The following is a 24,242-nucleotide window of genomic DNA, read 5'->3' on the forward strand; positions in this document are numbered from 1 at the left end:
TTAAATTCCACGCCATCTTTAAGCGCTGGGCTAATATGCATTAAACAATTCTCCATTTGCCTTTTCGAAGGCACCTCAGCTTAGGGATACAGCTCCGGCCCCGGGGGCTGGGGAAGGGGGGGGGGAAGACCGAACTAGGAACACAGGTCGTACTCAGCGTTCCGGCCTCGGCTGAGCTGGGGAGGCAGCTCGGGTCCGCCTCCGCCTCCGCGCTCTTCCTGCCGCAGCGGGTCCAGTCCTGGCAGAAACGCCCGCGCGCCCCGGTGGGGGGCGGGGTGCCGAGCCCAGGCCGTCACGTCCCGAGCGTCGGGGGGCGGGGCCGCGGGCGGTGGCGTCACGAGACCCCGCCCGCACCGCCCTGCTATCTCCCGCGCCGCCCGCCATTTTGTCTCTAGTGTCTGGTTTGCTGTCGGCGGCGTTGGAGGAAGTGTCTTGGTCTCTAGGCTTGTGGCAGGGAACGGGGTCTATTGTCTGTGTTTGACTCCGTAGTTTGGTCCGAGGCCTTCCGGAACTTTCCCGGGGCAGTCGGCAGAGGCTGCCGCCACCGCCCCCGCCCCTCCCCCTCGGTCCCCCGGTCCGGGAGGGACCGAGCCCGCGTCACGCCCCTCAGCGCTCGCCGATCCCTTCTCTGTCGTTGCGTCCGCATCGCGGCCCCGGAATCAGACGGTGCCCCATAGATGGCCAGCTTTCCCCCGAGGGTCAACGAGAAAGAGATCGGTGAGGAATGGGACGGTGGGTGAGGGGTGCTGGTGAGCGCGCCGGGGCTGCGGAGAGGCAGGGAGTCCCCGGAGGAGGAAGCGTCTCTGAGTCTAAGCGGAGAAGGGTGAGCCAGGGCCAAGCCCTGGAGCGAAGAGGAAGGAAGCGGCCCAGCCGGTGCGTGTCGCCGAGGGGTAGATGGGGGTCAACATTGATGCAGCGCCTACTGTGCGCCAGGCTCGGCGGAGGCAGTGGGCGGATCTTCGGGTCTGGGGGAACCTGGGCGCCCAGGGCCCTCCTGACCGTGTGGTCGGGGGCGGACACCCACCCCCGGGGGACCCTAGTTTCCTCTAAAGAGGTCCGCGCACGGCCATCCTCCTGGGATTCTCTGGGGCGTCTTGTGGCTAGTGCTGGGCAGGTCTCGGGGACGTAATTTTACGACGGGAAAAGTAAACTTGTGTGTTCTGAGTGTAATGAAAGGGGAGGGGTCCTCATGTATATCAGCCACTCTTAAAGGAGAAATGTGATCGAAGAGGTGCCATCAGCCTGGAAAAAGTATTTTTAAAAACGGCATGGCGTTAAAGAAGGCAGCGGTTCAGGGGAGGAGACTCAATTATCTTTTCTGCGCATAGGAGCGGGGAGGAGCAGAATGGTTGGGTGGAGTGACAGAAGAAAAGCTGTTGTATGGAAGAGCACGCTGAAAAGGCTGTCTACAAACTGGTCTGGAGGCTAGCCCTGCCACACCGAAGTCAGGGCAGTGGATCCTGGAGGTTGTGCGTCAAGACCGCCTCAGTGGCTCCGTTGACTGCACCTCACACTTAAATTCCCTCTTACGGGAAAATAGACAGTTTTGGGGGAAGTTGGTGCTGTGCGTTGATGATAGGCTTAGTAAACCTTGAGCTTACCAAGTCGTGTTATCTTAAATAGGTACAGTTTTCATTTAAAAAATAAAATAGTTTAGCATCCCCCCCAAAAAAAAACAACACTAAACTTACTGTGTTAATTAAATGAAAATTGGAGGTGGCCACTGAGCAAAGACCCTTTGCATTTCCCCGTTCTTTATGTGTGCCTTCAAATATATGGAGGAGGTATTTCTAGAGGGAGGGAGAAGCCGAGGTAGCCAAAAGGCCCTCTATCCTGTATGTGGGTTCAGTTTTTATATCTAGAGACAGCTCTCTTAGAATTCTGGGCTTTTGTTCTCTTAAGGGTAAGGTTGAATGGCAGGTTGGGAGGGGACTTTAACCCTGGTTCTAATAACGAATTTAAATATACAGAGAAAACAAAATTCATGGTTAATTTTTTATTTTAACTGTGTTTTAAGACAATTAAGTAAGTCTTAAAGTGGAACGTGGAACCCAAAAGTTCTTATTCTTAGTCCAGTGGGCTTTTTTTCTCCTCTGCTACACAATAGTATCACAGGTAAGTGATGGGCTTTTCATTTATCTGTTTTACTTCATCTCGATGAACTATTTTTGAAAACTTAACCAGTCCTGTCTTCTAAGGGCTGGCTAGAGCTTCTGAGCATACCTGCATAAGGTACATCCCCTGAGTAGCCTTTTCAGTTAAAATTTTTCTTTATTTTTTTTAAGATTTATTTATTTGTTTGTTTGTTTATTTGTTTATTTATTTATGAGAGAGAGAGAGAGAGACAGCGAGAGAGGGAACACAAGCAGAGGGAGTGTGAGAGGAAGAAGCAGGCTCCCAGTGGAAGAGCCCGAAGCGGGGCTCGATCCCAGGACTCTGGAATCGATCCCAGGACTCTGGGATCACGCCCTGAGCCGAAGGCAGACGCTTAACGACTGAGCCACCCAGGCTCCCCTCAGTTAAAATTTTTCATGTTTAGTTAGGTCTCAGTGTTATTTCCTGGCCATAGTGTAAAATTATTAGCCAAGTCCCAAATATCTAAAAGAACTTTGGCCTTTTCTAAGCTTAAGGAGAAAAAAAACCCCCAAACCCAGTTTTTGTTTGTTTCTTTGAAAGTACCATTTGGATACAGAGTTAAACAGTAATATCTCTATGTAGTTTTGTATCTTTCAGTAAGGACTTAACTTTTCCCCTTTTTTCTTGGGTATTAATTATAGCTCTTTGGTTTCTCAAATACTGAGAGAAGAGAGGTAAGATTCCTTGACTGCTGAGAGTCCTGTGTGACAGGGAGTACTGCCTGGAGCGACTGCCCTCTTTCACAAGGCGCTACCACAGATCCTCCCTTTCTGGTTATGAAATTGCGGAGAGGAATGTGGAGAAGGAGCTAAATCTGGTTCTCTTGGTTCAGCAGTAACTCAAGATCGTGTGTTCCTACTGTACAGATAATGTAGTATTGTATTTATTGAGTTCCCCTGGCAGGCAGCTTTTCCCCTCTGCAAGGTTGTTAAGTCATATATATATGGGTTTATTTATTTATTTATTTATTTATTTATTAATAGAGATTGAGAGACTGAGTGGGAGGAGGGGCAGAGGGAGAAGCAGACTTTCTGTGGAGCAGGGAGCCCAGTGTGGCTCGGTCCCAAGGCTCCAGGATCATGACCTGAGCTGAAGGCAGACACTTAATGGATTGAGCCACCCAGGCACCCCAAGTCTTATATTTCTTAGGATACTAACATTAAACAGCTGCAGGTAATAAAGGTTTAACTTAAAAAAATTTTTTTTCAAAACGCTTCATTACCTTACCCTATTGATAATATTGTACAGTAAATATCTGAATGGGTGCTTGAATCATTTGATGCGGAGATCATTTGGAAAAGAAAAATCATTTGATATGCCTGTTGACAAGCAAGGAAACACCAAGCTAATTATGAATACTTGTGACAATATAGCATCTGTTTGGTAGTTTTAAAATAATGACCCCATTTCTTGACTTTCTATATATTTAAGGATAGATTAGCTTATTATTTCATGGTCTTTGTTATTTGAAACAGTTTTTTGGTTGTTAATTTACACTGTTTATACCAGAGGAGTTTTGTGATTGTGGGCAAAGTAAAAGAAAAATATACAGTGATCCTAAAATACGGACTAAAAATTGTCTTTTGTGGGAAAGTTAGTCTTGCTTGCTAAAGGAGTGGTGTGTTCGTCTAATTAACCAATGTTTTTGAAGTCGAATGCAAGGGCCAGCCCTTGTTTTTTGAAATAAAGGTTACATGAATATACTCATCAAGTTTAGTTAGGGGCTTTCTCTTTAAGATAATGCTTGAATTTTTTGGTTGAAAATTTTTTTTCCGAGTTGGATTTAAAAACTTATTTCCCTGACGTGTGAAGTTCCATTTTTTTTCTCCTAAAATTTATGATTTTTTTTTTAAACTTTATTTATTTGACAGAGATAGGGACAGCCAGCGAGAGAGGGAACACAAGCAGGGGGAGTGGGAGAGGAAGAAGCAGGCTCCCAGTGGAGGAGCCTGATGTGGGGCTCGATCCCAGAACGCTAGGATCACGCCCTGAGCCAAAGGCAGACGCTTAACGACTGCGCCACCCAGGTGCCCCAAAATTTGTGATTTTTAAAAGATAGATATGATTAAACAGAAACCCAAGTTATTAATAAAAAAAAAAAAGATTAGGCAGAGGTTGCAAATTCAGGGGCCAGGCACATGAACTCCGATGGTGAGATGACTGTATGACTGGCCTTGGAGGAATATAAGGAAACGCAGTGTAAGGAGCCCCAAGCCCTTTAAAAAAAAAAAAAAATCACTTGTATATTTCAAAAGAAAAAAGAAAAAATAATTCTGCAGGCATATGAAGGTCACTGGTTTGTGGATTTGATATTAAAGTCATGTAACGGCTGGTAAAAGTTTGGGTGGGAGTAGGTGGGGGTTCTGCTGCTTTGATCAAACCACGCTTGAGGTATTGTGTTTAGTTCTGGGTGCCACTTTTATGAAGACCATTACCAGCTGGAGCTTTTCCAGGAAAGTGATGGAGTGAAGGTGGGAATGGACTTGAAACCATGTAACCTAAGGAATGACTGAAAGGCCTGTGGAGTTTAGGCTGATGAAAAGATTCAGTTGCTGATGTCACGGCTGTCTTCAATGTATGACTATCACGTGAGAGCAGGATTATGCTTATTCTCTTAGGTCAGATTTGACTGGGTGGGTGGAGTGGCACGGAGGAAGATTTTTGATACTGTCAGCTGCACAAAAGTGAATAAGCCTTATTAGGTATTCTTATTTATGAATATCATAGAAAAATGGGTCTCAGTTTTATTTTACTTTTTATTTAAAAAAATTTTTTTTTAGATTTTATTTTTAATCTCTACACCTGATGCGGGGTTCAAACCTACAACCCCAAGATCACCAGTCGTCTGTTCTACCGACTGAGCCGGCCAGCCGCCCGTTTTACTTTTTAAACCATAGCTCATTTGTTAATGTATCAAAAACTTGGACAAGGAAATGTTGAAATCATTTAAGAATGGGAGCTTATATATGTGCTTTTATATTCATTCAATTCATATTTACTGATCACGCATCATATGCCAGGTGCTCCGCTGGCTGTTGACAGAGCACACGTTGAGACTTGTAGTGTCACCTGAACGAGTGCGGGGGTGGGGGGCTGGGGGTGTATGTCTATACCTGCTGTAGCAATAAGAGTATAAGTGGTTCTTACTTGAACTGCAATACATACAGGATAGTTGTTGGGAAGTTCAAGCCAAAAACCTAAAAATACACTGTAAGAGTTGACCAGACAACTAATCACAAAATAGATAACAGGGAAACTAAATTGATACTATTTTATACCTAAAAAGGAAGAGTAGCAAAATTTGAAATCAAGACCAACCCAAGAAAGCAGTGGCGATACACTGACAAAGGTTCTTTCCCCATGTTGAGGAAGCTCTGGCCGCGTTGTGGGAACACCACGTACAGAAGGAGCTTGTGGATCGTGCTGCTTGTGAACTGCAGAACTAAAAGTCTCTGTATACTCCGGTAATATGCCAGTTTTTGTTATGAATGATAAATTTAAGTACATTTTCCCCAACATTTTGTTTATTTGAGAGAGCACAAACAGGGAGCAGCAGAGGGAGAGGGAGAAACAGACTTCCCGCTGAGCAGGGAGCCCAATGTGGGGCTCCGATCTCAGGACTCTGAGATCCTAACCTGAGCCGAAGGCAGCCGCTTAACTGAACCACCCAGATGCCCCTAAATATAAGTACTTTTAACTAAATTAGAAATGTATGAGATTGTTTATTCTCTGTCCTTAAAAACCAAAAGAACTACTTCCATTTGGGCGCCAGTTTACGGCCCACTATTAAGATGATTGAGGATCACAATGTAATGCATTGTAAAGCACTGCTGGGGAGATTGTACTCAGTAACCTTTAAGTCCCTCCTAGTTCTGGGGGCTTTGTGATTTTTGTGACCTGGGCCTGAAAAAATATTCATGTTGGGGCGCCTAGCTGGCTCAGTGAGTGGAGCATGGGATTCTTGATCTCGGGGTTGTGATGAGTTCAAGGCTGAAATTGGGTGTGGAGATAACTTAAAAAATAAAATCTTTTTAAAAAAAAAGACTATTCATGTTTAAATAGACCATTTAATAGTGCTTTCCTTTGAATAACGATATCATATTGTATTTTATAGTGGCTTGTGGTTTTTGAAAACTATAAACTTATTGGAAGATACTTTTCTTACAAAGTAAGTTTAGCCTGTTGCAGTTTAAATGTTAGCAATTACTGAAGTCCTGACTTTTGCATTGCCTTATGTTTTCATCAGATTACTAACTGTAATATATCATTACGCTATTATCACTTGATCAGTTTTTTTACTGAAGCTTTCTAAACAAGCTCATAGGTGGGGGGGTGTTGGCAAATCACTTTATGAAAACTCGAAAGTAGTTATTATCATTAAAGGGTCTTCACACCATATACCTGCCTTCAGAGGGTAGAGATCAGAACTCCTTATACCTTGTCTTCATGGAAGCTCAATGGAGTTGAGAGTCCCAAATTAATATGGAGGCAGTGTCAAGTTCATTGATTGGTTATATGTGACAGCCTGTATTTATTTTTTTCTTTCAGTGAGATCACGTACTATAGGTGAACTTTTAGCTCCAGCCGCTCCTTTTGACAAGAAATGTGGTCGTGAAAATTGGACTGTTGCTTTTGCTCCAGATGGTTCGTACTTTGCTTGGTCACAAGGACATCGTACAGTAAAGCTTGTTCCGTGGTCCCAGTGCCTTAAGAATTTGTAAGACTCTCTTCTTTTTTGTATTTTGTATCTCTTTGTAGAATTTACTGTTTTCTCAGTGGAGTAATAAAATTTTTGATATTTAAGTTTTTCCTTTTTAGGCCATTGTAAATGTATTTTAATCATAAGCTGAATATGTTTATTGGAAAATTTGCGGGAAGAATCGTTTGGCCTTGTACATTATAGAATACTTTCTCCGATGCTTTTGTGTCTTTGTATTAAAAAGCAGATTACTGGTTCCTTGGTAGTGTATATTACGTTGTGCCAGGGCAGGTGACCTTTGTTACGTGACACTTTTTGGATTTCACAACATTTTATTAGATAACAGTGGTAATGGTGATCGTGTATTTATTTTTTATATACTTAAAATTCCTCTGCTTGGGTTTATTTGCTGAAAGTTTTTCTAAAATATATCATACACTGAATTTAATCTCTCCCTCGTTTGTGTGTCCAGTCGACCTTCGTGGTTATTTAGTTAATATCTTTATTACATATTATCTTAGGTCTAGAAAGTATGGGAAACTACGGATTATTATGGGTTATTTTTAAGGTAATTTCTAGTGTCAACTTTAATATCTTAAGTTATCAGGTTTTTTGTTTTGTTTTTTGCTTGTTTATGCTTACTTTAGGTTAGCTAAAGTTTATTGTGATTATTATTATGATTATAGTGGTTTTGAGGAAATTTTTTTTTAATGATTTTTTCTTATATTATGTTAGTCACCATACAGTACATCCCCAATTTCCTCTGTAAAGTTCGATGATTCATTAGTTGCGTATAACACCCAGTGCACCATGCAATACGTGCCCTCCTTACTACCCATCACCGGTCTATCCCATTCCCCCACCCCCTCCCCTCTGAGGCCCTCAGTTTGTTTCTCATAGTCCATAGTCTCTCATGTTTCATTCCCCCTTCTGATTACCCCCCCTTTCTTTATCCCTTTCTTCCCCTACCGATCATCCTAGTTCTTATGTTCCATAGATGAGAGAAATCATATGATAGTTGTCTTTCTCTGCTTGACTTATTTCACTTAGCATTATCTCCTCCAGTGCCGTCCATGTTGCAGCAAATGTTGAGAAGTCGTTCTTTCTGATAGCTGAGTAATATTCCATTGTATATATGGACCACAACTTCTTAATCCAGTCATCTGTTGAAGGGCATCTCGGCTCCTTCCACGATTTAGCTATTGTGGACAATGCTGCTATGAACATTGGGGTGCATATGGTCCTTCTCTTCACTACGTCTGTATCTTCGGGGTAAATACCCAGTAGTGCAATGGCTGGGTCATAGGGTAGCTCAATTTTCAACTTTTTAAGGGACCTCCACACTGTTTTCCAGAGTGGCTGTACCAACTTGCATTCCCACCAACAATGTAGGAGGGATCCCCTTTCTCCACATCCTCTCCAACAATCGTCGTTTCTTGCCTTGTCTATTTTTGCCATCCTAACTGGCGTAAGGTGGTATCTCAGTGTGGTATTGATTTGAATTTCCCTGATGGTTAATGATGTTGAACATTTTTTTATGTGTCTGTTAGCCATTTGTATGTCTTCATTGGAAAAGTGTCTGTTCATATCTTCTGCCCATTTTATGATTTGTTTATTTGTTTCTCGTGTATTGAGTTTGAGAAGTTCTTTGTAGATCTTGGATACCAGTCTTTTATCTGTAGTGTAATTTGCAAATATCTTCTCCCATTCCGTGGGCTGCCTCTTAGTTTTTTTGACTGTTTCCTTGGCTGTGGAGAAGCTTTTTATCTTGATGAAGTCCCATAAGTTCATTTTATCTTTTGTTTCTCTTGCCTTTGGAGATGTGTCATGAAAAAGGTTGCTTTGGCTGATGTCGTAGAGGTTGCTGCCTATGTTCTCCTCTAGAATTTTGATGGATTCCTGTCTCACATCGAGGTCTTTCATCCATTTGGAGTTTATTTTTGTGTATGGTGTGAGAGATTGGTCAAGTTTCATTCTTTTGCATGTAGCTGTTGAGGAAATTTTTGACACAAAGAAATTATACATTGCTTTATTGTTGAACTTAATCTCTTAGCAGCTGAAAAATGTCTTTTGATTTGAATTTATTTGGTCATATCCTCATGGCTAATAGCAAATTTTCACCTTCCCATCCATAGAATTCTGTTGTTATTCAGTATCACTATAATAATACTGAGGTTATTTTAATAAACATTTATCATTATTTAGTATCTGCAGGAGTCCAGAGTAAATAATAACTAGATGTCAATCTGACCTTTTTTCCCTTCAGTCTCTTGCATGGCACCAAGAATATCACCAATTCAAGCAGTTTGAGATTGTCAAGACAAAACAGTGATGGTGGTCAGAAAAATAAGCCCCGTGAACATATTATAGACTGTGGCGACATAGTCTGGAGTCTTGCTTTTGGATCTTCAGTTCCAGAAAAACAGAGTCGCTGTGTCAATATAGAATGGCATCGATTCAGATTTGGACAAGATCAGCTGCTCCTTGCCACAGGTTTAAACAATGGGCGTATCAAAATATGGGATGTCTATACAGGTATGGAGCCACCGTTTTCAAAGCAGACCTGATTATTTTATGATGCAGGGCCTCTCTCATAGGCACTAGAAGATGTCGTTTGAGGATTTGAACTAACGGAAAGCAAGAATTGCGGCTGTGGGTGTGTCTTCATGATTGGCCTGCATAGCATCTTCAGCTCATGGTTTTATTTTAAGAAAATAGGGTTCTCACTGCTTGGTCATTCTTCAGAGAATATTTTAGCAAGAAGGACATGTCTAAGGAATGTAGTTAATTATCATTTATAAATTAGTGATTTAGTTTATGGCTCAAATAAGCAAGGTGTTTTCTTATATACTTTTTCAGTGATAGCTTGAGGCTTTCAAGGCAAACTGGTTTTCAAGAATCATTGTCTAACCTTTGGAAGGTTTTAGTAACATTGTATCTAAAGTTTACCTAGATAGGTTGAGAAGTGAAATTCTTTGGGCAATTAAAAGGGAACGTGTTCTTCACTGACTAAAACAGTTTCTGGCTGATAGTATATACTCAAAAATTTGAACGCGTTTTTTTAAATGAGCATTAAAACTATGTACAGTAGAACACAGCAGGTGATACTAATATTGAATGAGGCTAATGAGTCAGTAAATTTGGATTCTTGAAAAAAATTTAAGGAAAGCACATAGATTTTCATAGAAAACAAAACTCACAACATTAGATGAATAAAGTATGCTTATTCACTGATAATTTTTTAAAATTTAGGTTGTTGTGAGATAACATGAATCTTTTGGGGAGTTTGACAGTCTGTTAGTAATCCAAGGCCAAGGAAAAGAAAAGGGAAAATTTGATTTTATTTTTAAAATCATACTATACAAAAATTAAAAAATGATAATGTAGGTTTTCCTGATGATAAATTAATTTGTTTACACTTCAGAAATTCTCTTTAAGCTGATCTGATAAATTTAGGCTTTGCTATCCTGGAACTAATCCATTTTACAGCTGTGTAAATAGAGAATCTTTAAAGGTGATAGAAAAGCACTATTCAGTCACTTTGCACTTGGGAAATGAGGTTGACAAGTACTTTTACATACACATATATGTGTGTGTATATATATATATGTTTTATGTAAAGAACCCTATTTTAAAGAAAGAAGCCGAAAAAAATTAACATTGTCTTTTTTCCCTCTTCTGTCGCATTTAGGAAAACTCCTCCTTAACTTGGTAGATCATACTGAGGTGGTCAGAGATTTAACTTTTGCTCCAGATGGGAGCTTGATCCTAGTGTCAGCTTCAAGAGACAAAACTCTGAGAGTGTGGGACCTGAAAGATGATGGTATGTCTTTTTTCCAGGCTGTGAAACAGAATGAGTTTCTTAACATTACTACTGAGAGATGTCAAGAAGTGTCGATCATCTGGGGATACAGATCTGTATCAACTATATGAGGACAAAATCTGTCAATTTTAGGGGTTTTTTTGTTTTTAAGATTTTATCTATTTATTTGATAGGCAGCAAGAGAGGGAACACAGGCAGGGGGAGTGGGAGAGGGAGAAGCAGGCTCCCTGCTCGATCCCAGAACGCTGGGATCATGACCTGAGCCAAAAGCAGATGCTTAGCGACTGAGCCGCTCAGGTGCCCCAGTTTTAGGTGTCCCCCCCCCCCCGTTTTAGGGTTTTATAAATGAACTGGTCTGTGTTAGTTTATTTCCTTGATCTTCAGGAAGGTTAACTTCATTTGCTTAGCAAAAATTTAAGTAGATCTTGAAGTTACATAATTTAGTAATCTAATAAAATTTAGATTAAAACATTTACATACCAGGATTTATAACTCCTAAATGCTGATAAGCATCATAATAAGTTGGATAGGTTAAGTAAGAAATTACCAAAAGACTTGCTGTCCAATATAATAAAAGATACCTTAGGGATGCCTGGGTGGCTCAGTCGGTTAGGCGACTGCTCAGGTCATAATCTCAGGGTCCTGGGATCGAGTCCCATATTAGGCTCCCTGCTCAGCAGGGAGCCTGCTTCTTCCTCTGCCTGCTGCTACCTCTGCCTTGCACTCTCTCTGACAAATAAATAAAAATCTTAAATAAATAAAGAAAAGGTATATTAGTGTTAAGTACTCAGGTTTTTCTGAAATTTTGTTAATTGTAGTGCATATAAAGTTTGGAGAGTCTCCCTCGTTTGAGAGGACCAGAGATGAGCATCTCTTTCCGCTTCTTAGTCGCTAATGAGAAGGTTTACAGTTTGGCTAACACCTTATATTTAAATAAGATCCACTGGTGCTCTAACAGGCTCAGGCTCGAGGTTGATGGCTTGCTTAGAATTACTGTGACTTAAACTGAATGTAGTAGGAAACAAAACTCTGAGGTTTGGAGACTTGTTCTAGTTGATGGGCAATAACCATTGCCTTGGAAAATAATATTCTTGTCCTCCCAAACCATGATGGACCTCCTCCGCATCTTAGCATTCTCTGACATTTTTGAAATGCTGCTCTTTTGAAGTGACCTCCAGGGCTCATACAGGTATTTCTTTTTGTTCAGGAAACATGATGAAAGTATTGAGGGGCCATCAGAACTGGGTGTATAGCTGTGCATTCTCTCCTGACTCTTCTATGCTGTGTTCAGTGGGAGCCAGTAAAGCAGTATGTATCAAAGTTCTTGTACATTCATTGTGAACTGGATTATAATAACGTGTGCATAATCATTTTAAATCTATGTAACCTATTAAGTCTGTGCTCGGTGTCATGAATATCTTAAATATTTTATTTCACGATGGGGGAGAATTTGCATGAGGGAAATTAAATATAGTTATTGATTGTGGAGTGAGAAACTGGATTGCTTTTAGTCAGAGATAATGTATAAAGTAAGAGGTATGTCAAATATACTTTTTCTAAGGTCTAGGAAAGTTTATGTGCTGTAGAAGAGATCTAGTCCAAATGTTAAGACATTCCGCTAATTATTCTCTTCTCTGTTGTTCTATTTTTTTTGTCCAGTTTGCTGTTTAAAAAGTTTTGATTCCCAGCTGGTCCTGGACATTTAACTGAAAAAAAGTAACTTAAAAATCTAATAATAAAAATAGCACTCATGTATGTCTAGAGTGAATGATAGATGAAATCGACATGGTCTGTCTTGCATAGCATACCTGTGGACAGATGAAGTGTAAAGTGACTCTTGGGAGGGTTATGCTTATTCATGAACCTCTTTTAGTTGTCTACTAGCTCTTAGTATAGTTAAAGAGATCTTAGTAGCTTCATATGTTTATGAAAAATGTTGAAGTCCAAATACATGGGATATTCAGAATACACTCTGAATTACTGGGGGTGGGAGGCTGGTTTTAAATGCATTTTATTTAGTCAAGAAGTATGTTAAAATGATAGTTGCAAATGTTGGAAGTTTAGAAAAAAAGTATTCAGTTCTTTAAAAATCATAAGAAGAACAAAGCTAGATATTGACATTGCTATTTTAGGCTGTGTGTTTTCCATATGCTTCTTGCTTTCCCTGTCACAGGTGGTGGCAGCAATATTGGTGTGATTGAGGTTATGCTGGCACCACTCGCACACAGGCGCACAATGGTGTTAGCTGGGCAGAAAGAGTGGCATCTCTGGCTACCGGGCTGGGGGCGACCTTTACCATAGGATGAAGTAACCTTGCATTCGGCTGCAAGGTGTACTGTACGTACACAGGTGCTGGTCGATGTCCACTTTCTGCTTTTCTTTCTTTCTTTTTTTCTTTTTTAAAATAATTTCCCCCCGCAGTGGAACCCACTGACTCCTCCAAGTAATTTCTCTCCCAGTCTCATGGAGTTGGGAGTCTGACATGTGAAACCAATTTAATGTAATGTAATTGGCTTTCGAATGGTTTCTCTGTGCTATTTTTTTGGAATTCTTTGAGATGTTGGAGATACCTTAAGACTTTGATCCAACTTAAAATTCATATTTATTTTTCTTTGGAAGTAATAATATTGTGTCTGTGCAGAAGAAAAAGTAGCAAAAAGGATTGCTTTACTCCAAGAGGAGAGATTGTCTTATTAGGATTGTTATGAACCTCTAAGCTTGTACTTAATATAACTAGACTGAAGTAAACATTTGAATCCTATTCAGAACTATTCTGCACAGTCTTAAGTACTGATCTTATAGAATCGAAAACTATGTGTAAACTTGTACTAAAGTAATTTAAATGTTTTATACTTAAAATGACTAATGGTTGTGGTTGGTTTGGGAAAAATAAGATTGGCAAATCTTGATTCACAGACATGTTGTTAACTGTAATATTTTCATAAATTAGTCTTTTCATTTTGTAATGTGGTTTAACGTCCTTGTTGTTTGCCAAAGAAATTTCATTTGGCTGTGAAAATTCTCTTTGCTTGCAGTATCTGTTTCTCTTCCTAGGCTCACGTTGGTGACCCAAGCCTATTGTAAACAAGTGATTATCTCAAAGGGAGATGCCAATGGAGTAACAATTTGTTAACATTACATTTTCTGTCTGTATATTTTTTAAAAATTTGGTAGTTTCTGGAAAAAAAGAGAAGGGGGTTTGTAGTACTTAACCCTATTTATTTCTGTATATATTTTTAGTTAATTAGTTTTTGGAATAAATGGATTTCAGTATAACTTTGTGGTTAAATTGCATTGCCTTTTTTATGTTTAGGCTTATTTTTAAATTAACATTTAACAGAAACATTTGAAATAGAATTTGCATGTCTACTTTAATTAACTTAAAGACTGATTTTAATCTGACTATGACACTGAGCATACATATTCTTTTATTTAATTCTTCATAATTTATAATGTTTAATATAATGTTAATTAAATTTAGCAGTTTTAGATTAAGTTGTGCCATTTTGTCCTCTGTGTGTCTGAATGAAGCTATAACATTTGCCTTTTTATTACAGGTTTTCCTTTGGGATATGGATAAATATACCATGATACGGAAACTAGAAGGACATCACCATGATGTTGTAGCTTGTGACTTTTCTCCTGATGGAGCATTACTGGCTACTGCATCTTATGATACTCGAGTATATATCTGGGATCCACATACTGGAAACATTCTGATGGAATTTGGGTGGGTACAGCATGAATGAATTGTAGTTTGTGGTTCATCTCTGGCTATTAGTATAGCTTTTAAGAAACTACATGAATGATTGGAATCACTAACATGTGAGACTTAAAATTGGTCTATCATAGTTTTAAATTTCAGTATTATTTAAGTCCTTGAATAATGCAGGGCTTCAGATAAAAATTCTAAAAACAGATTTGGCTCTCTTGTTCAGATCATGTTACTGTGTACGACTCTGTAGAAGTGGTCATTTCATTTAGTTTCATGTCAAGGTTTTGAAAAACAGTTGAAACTGACGTTGGAGTTAATCTTAGTGTCTTCAACCACATTGTAAAAAGGAGATAGTAATTCTCTTAAGGTTCCTTTCATTTAATTTGGATCAGCTCTATCAGTCTCCTGAGTTGTGGTCATTAAGGCCGCTTTAAACATTATTCAAAGACATATGTACTTTGTAACTAGGTAGTTTTGCTTCTTGAAGTGACTCTCATTTTCACTGAAAACATGTATTTGACCTCAGGCACCTGTTTCCCCCGCCTACTCCAATATTTGCTGGAGGAGCAAATGACCGATGGGTACGGTCTGTGTCTTTTAGTCATGATGGACTGCATGTTGCAAGCCTTGCTGATGATAAGTAAGTGTGTGAATTATAGTTGGACCTATTGTCTTTTAAAGATTTCCTTTCAGCTGTCAACTTACTGGAAACATTTTTAAGGCTTAAAAAAAAAGCCTTTCTGCAGTGTGGGTTTTAATCAAGACTTTGGGAGATGTTGTGTGTCTTAATACTGGCCTGAAGAAGAATATCCACGTACACTAAAGATAATCTGCGCCTTTCCCCGTGTTTTTTGAGTGTTAACTAGGGTAGCAGACGGGGTAGATTTTTAATTAGCTTTTAGCTCACAGATTTATTTTTCAGTAATTTCTTGTAAAGGCTGAACTGGAAGGACATTTCCAAAGTGAAATAAATGGTAAAAGCAGAGTCACTTGCGTCCACTGCATTTGAGGCTACGAGACGAACTGTCACACGAGTGAGATGTACTGCTTACTGGTGCGAAGCGGAACCTAGGCATCGCCATTCCTTTTGCTCATGCTTTTGTCATATGATGCACATGGTATACGGTATTAAGTAGTTTGGTCACATTAATTCAGAAAGTGATTCACTGTCGTCTTTCCAGAACAGAGAAGGTTGTTTTGTTTGCCAGCAATCACTGTTTTTCTGTTTGTGCAGATTTTGAATATCAGGTCTGTGCTGTTTCTAGACACATTCTCCCTGTGTGAAAGGGCTTTTTAAATGTGTTGAAAAGAGGGTAAAACCTTTTTGTCTTTTGGGAAAAATAAGATTGGCAAATCTTAATTCACAGCTTTGTTAATTGTAGTATTTTCATAAATTAGTCTTTTCATTTTTTTTTTTAAGATTTTATTTATTAGACAGCCAGCGAGAGAGGGAACACAAGCAGGGGGAGTGGGAGAGGAAGAAGCAGGCTCCCAGTGGAGGAGCCCGATGCGGGGCTCAATCCCAGAATGCTGGGATCACGCCCTGAGCCAAAGGCAGACGCCCAACGACTGAGCCACCCAGGCGCCCCAGTCTTTTCTTTTCTTTTTCTTTTTTTTTTTTAAGATTTTATTTATTTATTTGACAGAGATAGAGACAGCCAGCGAGAGAGGGAACACAAGCAGGGGGAGCAGGGGGAGTGGGAGAGGAAGAAGCAGGCTCATAGCGGAGGAGCCTGATATGGGGCTCGATCCCACAACGCCGGGATCACGCCCTGAGCCGAAGGCAGACGCTTAACCGCTGTGCCACCCAGGCGCCCCACCCCAGTCTTTTCATTTTGTAATGTGGTTTAACATCCTTGTTGTTTGCGAAAGAAATTTCATTTGGCTATGAAGATTCTCAGGTCAGATATTAATTGAGTGTAAGGAGAAAGATTCTGGTTGTGACCATTGTGGATTTGAACACTGGGAAGGGAAGGCAGTCATGCATTATAGTGTCTTATGTGTGAGTTGATCCAAATTACTGATACGGATAGGCTAGAAAATATAAATGAAGTTAGAGTAATTGCTTGCTGTAGTGACGTGTGTGTCTATGTGTGGTGTGTATTTTGTGACTCAGAGTGGCATTTTTTTATCTGAAGTATAGATGTTGCTTTTACCTTAAATATCCTGTTAGATACTCACTGGACAATTTATTTCCTTTCTAGGATGGTGAGGTTCTGGAGAATTGATGAGGATTATCCAGTTCAAGTTGCACCTTTGAGCAATGGTCTTTGCTGTGCCTTTTCTACTGATGGCAGTGTTTTAGCTGCTGGGTAGAGTGATTTTTCTATTTTCTTTAAGAGGCAGTTTAATTTAAGGTGGCTTTTATTTGACGGGTTGGGGGGGAGAGCACAAGCAGGGGGAGTGGCAGGCAGAGGGAAAAGAAGAGAGCTCGATGGGGGACTCAGTCCCAGGACCCTGGGATCATGACCTGAGCCGAAGGCAGATGCTTAACTGACTGAGCCACCCAGGCGCCCTAAAGTGGCTTTTAGTCAAAGCAGCCAGTATTTTATTGTCACTAAATCGTCCAGAAGGGCTCTTTATAATACTGTTACTTTGTCATAGAGGAGATCATTGGTTAGGCCTCCTTAACTGGGTTTTCATGTGTAGTTTGTGGCTCTTGTACACAGCCTTGGGTGTTAGTTGTGTGAGCGGGAGGATGTTGAAATACATGTACATAGGTGACTGAGCTTGTGATTTTCTTTTTGTTTCTGTTTAGGACACATGATGGAAGTGTGTATTTCTGGGCCACTCCGAGGCACGTCCCTAGCCTTCAGCATTTGTGTCGGATGTCAATTCGGAGAGTGATGCCCACCCAGGAGGTCCAGGGGCTGCCGATTCCTTCCAAAGTTTTGGAGTTTCTCTCCTATCGTATCTAGAGGTCTTGGTATTCCCCCGTCCTAGGGTCCAACGGAGCACACTTGACGCAGACCTCAAGCTTGACTGACTTCAAGTACCTGTTTTTCAAGGTTTAGAAGATTTATTTAATTTGATACATTCTTGTAGTGCATTTTGAGCATTCGAGCATATTAAGATATTATTTATAGACTGTAGAAGAAATATTTCCGGACATATCAAATGTAAATTTTTCCTAAAATTTAACTGTGAAACCATATGCATACATGTATATATTTAGATACAAGCTGCTATGTGTTGAATGGACCCTTTTGCTTTTTTAACTTTTAGTCCCAGCGTGTATATATTGCTTCAGGAGAGCCGCAATATCTAGCTTTGCTGTAAAATGGAAGGATTTTTTTTTTTTTTTTTTTTTTTTATTCTGGGCCAATGAGAGGTGGTGAGTACTGGCTGAAGAAAGCAGAGTTTCTGGATTAAAAAAATGCAATTTTGGTTGGGGTGGGGGATCAGGCATCTGACCTGCAAGTAAAACCCATGGGGGAAGGCGTTTGTTTTCTTTAGGAATGGCGTCCAGGAGGTAGAATTTGAATGTGACATTATTAAATAAAAACGGAGCCAGGGTATAACTAAGGTGAGGGTGTGTGTGTGTGTGTCCCGTGTTGTCACCCGCCCCCCCCCCCCATAACTATATAACTACCGCTGCGGGCCTTAATTTTGGAAAGCAGCTCGCTACTTTAACCCCGTGGTATAAAGTATTACCAATTGTAGTCAATTTGAAAAATCAATCTACTGTATTACTGCTAAATATTTTGTTATTTGTACTAAGGGACAGTTTATTAAGACCATGATTTTGCTTGTTTTTTTATGCCTTTTTTTTTTTTTTTTTTTACATGTATCCTGTGTTTCTGCAGGGGGTAAATATTGGTGATTTGCCAAAGAGAAGCAATACAGTATATCTGCTTTTGCCTTCTGTTATTTATCTTACCTGCAGATATTAAGAATGTATGCATTATGTAAAATGCTTGATTATATATTTTTGAATTTTTTAATTAAAGACTTGTAAAAAACCACTATCGTGAATGTTTAAGTGTGTTGGAAAGTTTCGTGCTTTTGTGTGTCTGCAGCGTAAGACGATGCAGGACCACAGCTGATTAAGGCAGAAGGGTAATGGATAGCACAAGCACCACTACTTTAGAGTTAATGCCTCATGGATGCGGCCACCTTTACGTCGATTTGTTCTGGGAGAACTGTTGGCGTAATTAATGCTTACTTTAAAAGCACAGAAAAGCTCTGGAACAAGGGAAAATAACTATTGAGCAAAAGAAAAACATAATCTTTTAGGCTTAGAGTAGGTCTATCTGGTTAGAGTAGCCAGAGGAAAGTGTGGTGATGTGGGCCTTTTGAGGAGGCAAAAGAAGCAAAACTTTATTAGTCACGTGTGCTCTTAAAGATTTGGTTGTTACCACTGAAATCATCTGGCAGTTCTTAGACTCGGCTCTGTGAAGGGTATAAGGTATAAATTTGAAAGCCAGTAGAAAATGTGCCCATTTCTTGAGAATCCCATTTTACTTTATAATTTGAAAATGATAAGGTACTATTACTTACTCTTCACACCATGAAATTACTCTCCAACCAACATATCTGATCAGGTAAAAATTGCATTTTTGGAAGAAGCATTCTCTGAGAAGTCCGGATTGCTTGCTGCCGTTTCATGTGAAAATCCTAGTGCCGAGGGGAAAGGACGATTGCAGAATAAGTCAAGGAGAAACAGGCTTAAATTTCCCAGTTGTCTGTGGAGGAGATGATAACAGGCTGATATACTCTAGAGTTGAGTGGCCAAGGGAAGGTAGGAGAGATATGGTTGGGTCGGATTCTAGCTATAGGATTTATCAAAACGATACTGCCTTCTCCGATTTGCCAGAAGCATGCCATTTGGAGAACTGGCAAGAGATATTTATGTTCCGATCCGATTTCCCATTTTAGTGCCGTGCGGGGTGCCTCACACGCCGCAGCCAAGCTTTCCTTCACAATTTCAGGTGATGTTAATGACATCACATGACTTTAAGACCTGTAACTTGATCTTCGGTTGGCAAATCTTACTTAGCTTTATGATCCTTGAAGTCCCTTGCCTACTTGTGACAGAGTCAAGTTGGATTCAGCCGGTTTGCACTGCCGTCAAGGCAGAAAAGCCTGGACTGCTCATAGCGTGCTTGTGGGTTGGGGCAGTGGCTGACTGAGAAAGTCCCAAGTATGAGAAGCCAACATCGATCGCCTCACAAGACAGAAACCAGCGAGTGAATCCAACCTGTCAAGTGAATCCAGTGACATTTTCTGAGTAATCTGACCAGGTTTGGGCCTAAGAATGCACTTTAACTATAGAAACTATAGATGATAAAAACACAAGTAATTTCTACAGTAGAGTTAAATACCATGTCATTGTAGGTCATTTTCAAAATCTGGCAAAGCATCAGTTTGGAGTATACTGGTTTTTTGTTTTTAAATCCCCTTGGAAGTAAGGTGTTCGTGAGCAGTAAAGTGCAATCTGGAGAAATAGTCATCATAACCTTTTTGGTGAGATGTTTGGGAGGAATAAAGATTAGTAGACAATGTCATCTTGCCCTTTGCTCCATAAAGCTTGCTTTTAGCCAAAAGCAAAATACCTGGTTTGAATAAGGTGTAAATTGATTTGTTTATAGTACGGGTAGTTGGGTAGCTTTGTGTGACTGTGATTTGGCATTCTATATACATTTAACAGTTGAGTCAGGTAAAAAGATTGAGGCTCCGATCGGGAAAGGAAGAGCAATTTCATTCAGTTTTTATTAACTGGCATTTCCCTGTTGGAGACAACAGCAACGATTACCCTTGTGGTTTCTCTTTCAGAGGTGATAGACATGTAGGAAATTTCTCTACCTGTAATACCGCAGGGAGTCACTCTTCTGGTCTGAAAATAAACCCTAACTTTGACTTTGTTTAGGAAAACGTGTAATACAGTGATGACGGTGATCATTTGTTTTGTTTTAAATGAGGCTGAAAAACTAATGACTCTTTAAATAATCTGTTCCAAAAATAAAGTGTGAACCATAGAAATGCACCTCTAGTATAGGTCAGGAAATAGCGTTAAAATGACTTGTAATGAAGACAGATGAAGTGGTGACAAATAAGTGGCTTTGTGTATGTTTCCCAGTCGCTGTTTAATAGCGAAATGTTCTTGCAGGAAAATAAGGATGATGAATACTAAAAGCAAGCCGAGAAGGTTAGTGAGAATAGAAATAAAACAGCCTGGGATGAGGCTGATAGAAAACGGAAAGCAGGGCGCCTGGGTGGCTCATTCTGTGAAGCGTCTGCCTTCGGCTCAGGTCATGATCCCCGGGTCCCAGGATCAAGTTCCTCATAGGGCTCCTTGTTTATCGGGAAGTGCTTCTCCCTCTGCTTCTGCCCCTCCCCTCTGCGCTCTCTCTCTCTCTCTCCAAATAAATGAATAAAATCTTAAAAACAAAAACCATAAGGACCCAAGTTTACACTCGGCCTAATCAGCCCTAAGGCAAAATGGGAAGCTCCGCCCGTAAGTCACATGATTCACTGGTCTGTCTCCTGCATCATTGGATCCTTAACTGTTGAGGAGGGCACAATTCCAGCATTCTGTGGGACCGGCGGGAACACCTCCGTAGCCCTTGCACGGGTGGCAGCTGTGCTAGAGCGCACAGGTGTCCCTCTCTATTCCCCGGCTGTCTCCCCACCTCTGAGGCGCCTGAGATCATCTGGCAGGAATGACAGGTTTCAAGCTTGAATGATACCAGTTGGGTTTAGGAGAGAAGCCGCAAGCATTCCCATGGGCCTGTGGGACAGGTCTGGAGCCCCAGGTCGGGTTGCGTCCACCATCCCCTGTTCTGTGACATGAGCTCGTTCTCCTGAATTTCACGGCATTCCAGTTCTTGCAGATACTGGAGTTTGGACCCATTACGTAGATGCCCTCTTTTTGGTGGTGGCGGAAGTGCCGCCCTGGCCCAAAGCGCTCTTGCCCTTTTCTTTGAATCCATCAGCCCTGATTTCTACACCACTTCCTGGCCTTTTCAGATTTGCCCTGTTACTTGTTACTGCTCCTTAGGTGTTGGTGCCTCAGTGAGAAGGTAAATGCCTCATCCCTCAGGACCTCTAGCCTCCTAAGGGCTCGGCCCGTGGCTGGCCTTTGGGTCCCAGTGACTGACTGTTGGAGCCACGGAAAGATGAGAAAGCCTAGGCCTGCTTAGCAGGCATGGAAGTAACCCTGTGTTGGGGAATTTGGATGAGAGGCCCCGAGCCAGCCCACCCAGCTGGTGCGAGGTGGAGAGAGCAGCTGGCTCACAACGTCTGGGTCCTGCTGCTCAGCCCCTGGCAAAGACGCAGTCTTCTCGGCTGGGCCCCATTTGGCCTCAGGAGGGTGTTCATACAGCAGGCTGGCCCAGTTCCTCAACCCCAGGGCGTGCTGCCCAGAGGACCTCGCCCAAGTGCTGGCCGAGGCTGCCGTCCCAAGGTTGGTGCAGCCTTGGCTGCTTCACAGCTTGGAACTTGGGAGCTTCGAGATAGCTAGCCAGATACAGAAGTGCTGTAATAATGCCTCCCTACATGAGTAGCGGTTAGCCTTTGTGTCTGCACGACGTCAGGGACGCGGTGGGCATTCAACGTTGGTACTCCCGTTTGTTGAGCATTGGCCAAGTGCTCATCGCCATTCCTGCCTGGTGCTTTCTGACAACCCAAGTAGTAGTAGTCCCGTTTGTAGCTGTGGCGGGTCAGAGAGACCAGCTTACTCGTCAAGGTCATACAACTGAGCAATGACATCCAGGATTTGAATTCCTGTCTGCAGGGCCCCGTTTCCCTCCATGACGGCCACGGATGGGCACGATACTTCAGGTAAGGCATTCAGTCAACACAGATGCCTAAGCGTGTCCCTGCCTGTGTCTGCCAACCCCTTTGGGGTCAGCATGCTGTCAGGCTCAACCTTTCCCCAACACACCCTGCTTTTCCCTGAATCACGGAAAAAATGAGCATAGAAGGAGCGACTCCAAATTTAATTTGGAGATGGAAACCCACGCAGACGAGAAAATGACTGTTGAGCTCTGTCCTTTGCCCACCGTCTGGGGGAAACCGCACTGGATGTCTGTCAGTTTCTTGTTCCCCTCAGGAGTTTATCTCGGGGCACCTGGGTGGCTCAGTCGTTAAGCATCTGCCTTCGGCTTAGGTCATGTTCCCAGGGTTCTGGGATCGAGCCATACATCAGGCTCTCTGCTTGGCGGGAAGCCTGCTTCTTCCTCTCCCACTCCCCCTGCTTGTGTTCCCTCTCTCACTGTCTCTCTCTCTGTCAAATAAATAAAATCTTGAAAAAAAGAAAAAGAACTTACCTCAAACAAATCGTTTTTATTACCCATGTGAACAATCAAACACAGGCCGAAACAGGAAGCAGCAGAGCAGTCACTAGAGATGAGAAAGTCAGCTGGCCGCCCAGCCACTGGCTTGAGAGATCTACACCAGGGCTGGTGACAAGCTGCCAGGTCCAGGGGAAACCCGAGCCCCTTGCGCCAGCTGTGCCGGCGAGGTTAGACTCCCTGGCCTGGAGCTGACCCAACGGGAACACCAGCCACTAGCAAGGCGCTGCGCCAGGTGGGAGGTTATCCTGGTCAGTGCTGCAGATGCCATCAAAGGAGTGGGGCAGTTCACAGCCAGGAAAGGCCCAAGTCTGAAATAAAGGATCAGAACGTCCTGAACACATTCATGGATTAAAAGCTACACTTTTATCCCTCCGCATTTGAACAACTCAAATTGGGATACATTTTAGAAATGATGGTGTCTTTAAGTTCCTTCCTTCCTTTCTTTCCTTCCTTCTCTTCTTTTTTTCCTTTTCTTTTCTTTTTTTCTCTTTCAGATTTTATTTGTCAGAGAACGAGCACAAGCAGGGGGAATGACAGGCAGAAGGAGAGGGAGAAGCAGGCTCCCCGCCGAGCAAGGAGCCCGATGCAGGACTCGATCCCAGGACCCTGGGATCGTGACCCGAGCTGAAGGCAGATGCTCAATTGACTGAGTCACCCAGGTATCCCTATTCTTTCTAAGTGGTACACCCTCATGGTACAGATTATAATCAGTGGCATCTAGGATTTGATGAATGACAAAGTGGAATTTATACAGAATTAAAAGGTCAATGGGATGTTATAGATAACATCAAAAGTAGAGGACACCGGGGACAGATGGGGGACAGACGATGCATGAAGGGTGAGGTAAGGCAGTGAAGGTGAAAGGGGAGAACATCTGTGAGCCCTTCCTGAAAAACGGTTGGACAATGAAAATCTATTAAAACTGAAAAATGGCTAACACAGTGATGGAACCACTGCCCTAAGCGTTTCCCTATATAATCTCACGGCAACCCCATGAGGCAGGTATTGTGTTCCCCATTTTATACATGAGGAAACAGGCCGAGAGCCTTAACTAACCTGCCAAAAAGCCGAGCCCCCCATAGCAAGGGGTGGAGGGAGGAGCCAGGAAGACAGAACAGTTGTGTGATCTGCCGTGCGCACAGAGTTCCACCTGGAGCTTCCTGGCAGGCAGAGCAAAGTAGGATCGGAACGTAAAGATGTGCTCAGTAAATGCAAATCTCCACATGGATGTTTAAAGTAACTGTCTTCATGATTTTATTGTTTTTAAAGGTAAATGCTGATGACTTTTTAAAGTCAAGCTACATGGAGAAGTACAAAAAACTGCGTACTGTTCCTCTTCCCAGAAGCAACGTAGGGGATCTCTGGCATCTTCCTCCGCAAATGAGAGGGAGGAAGGGGGGTGAGGGGAAGAGAATGGGAGAGAGAGGTAGAGTGCCTAGCTGGACCTTTTCTGGGGAAAGTGGGTCACTGCAGCCTGTTTTCTCAGCACTACATAAATACTGGGAGGCCATCAAGACATCTGCCAACGAGGCCAAGGCAGTCTGGTTATATACTTACAATTCCGTTGGCTTC

At 41.9% G+C, this 24,242-nt stretch overlaps 1 protein-coding gene across 2 annotated transcripts; it reads left to right on the plus strand.

The window, feature by feature from the left end:
- The first annotated feature begins 377 nt into the window (after positions 1 to 377).
- On the plus strand, positions 378 to 18,338 carry WSB1 (WD repeat and SOCS box containing 1). Of its 2 annotated transcripts, none has more exons than XM_045773272.2 (9): positions 378 to 717; positions 6,685 to 6,853; positions 9,102 to 9,370; positions 10,527 to 10,658; positions 11,866 to 11,966; positions 14,216 to 14,388; positions 14,900 to 15,013; positions 16,578 to 16,685; positions 17,132 to 18,338. In XM_045773272.2, the coding sequence occupies exons 1-9, from the start codon at positions 678 to 680 to the stop codon at positions 17,289 to 17,291; spliced, it is 1,266 nt and encodes a 421-aa protein (XP_045629228.2). In that variant the 5' UTR covers positions 378 to 677; the 3' UTR covers positions 17,292 to 18,338. The 2 variants fall into 2 exon arrangements, with proteins under 2 accessions (XP_045629228.2, XP_087710756.1); XM_087854630.1 differs by lacking the exon at positions 378 to 717 and adding an exon at positions 5,613 to 6,304.
- Positions 18,339 to 24,242: the final 5,904 nt, after the last annotated feature.

Source organism: Ursus americanus, chromosome 23 (genome assembly GCF_024610735.1).
Source record: "Ursus americanus isolate L20-20 chromosome 23, mUrsAme1.1.p, whole genome shotgun sequence".
Lineage (NCBI taxonomy): Eukaryota > Metazoa > Chordata > Mammalia > Carnivora > Ursidae > Ursus > Ursus americanus.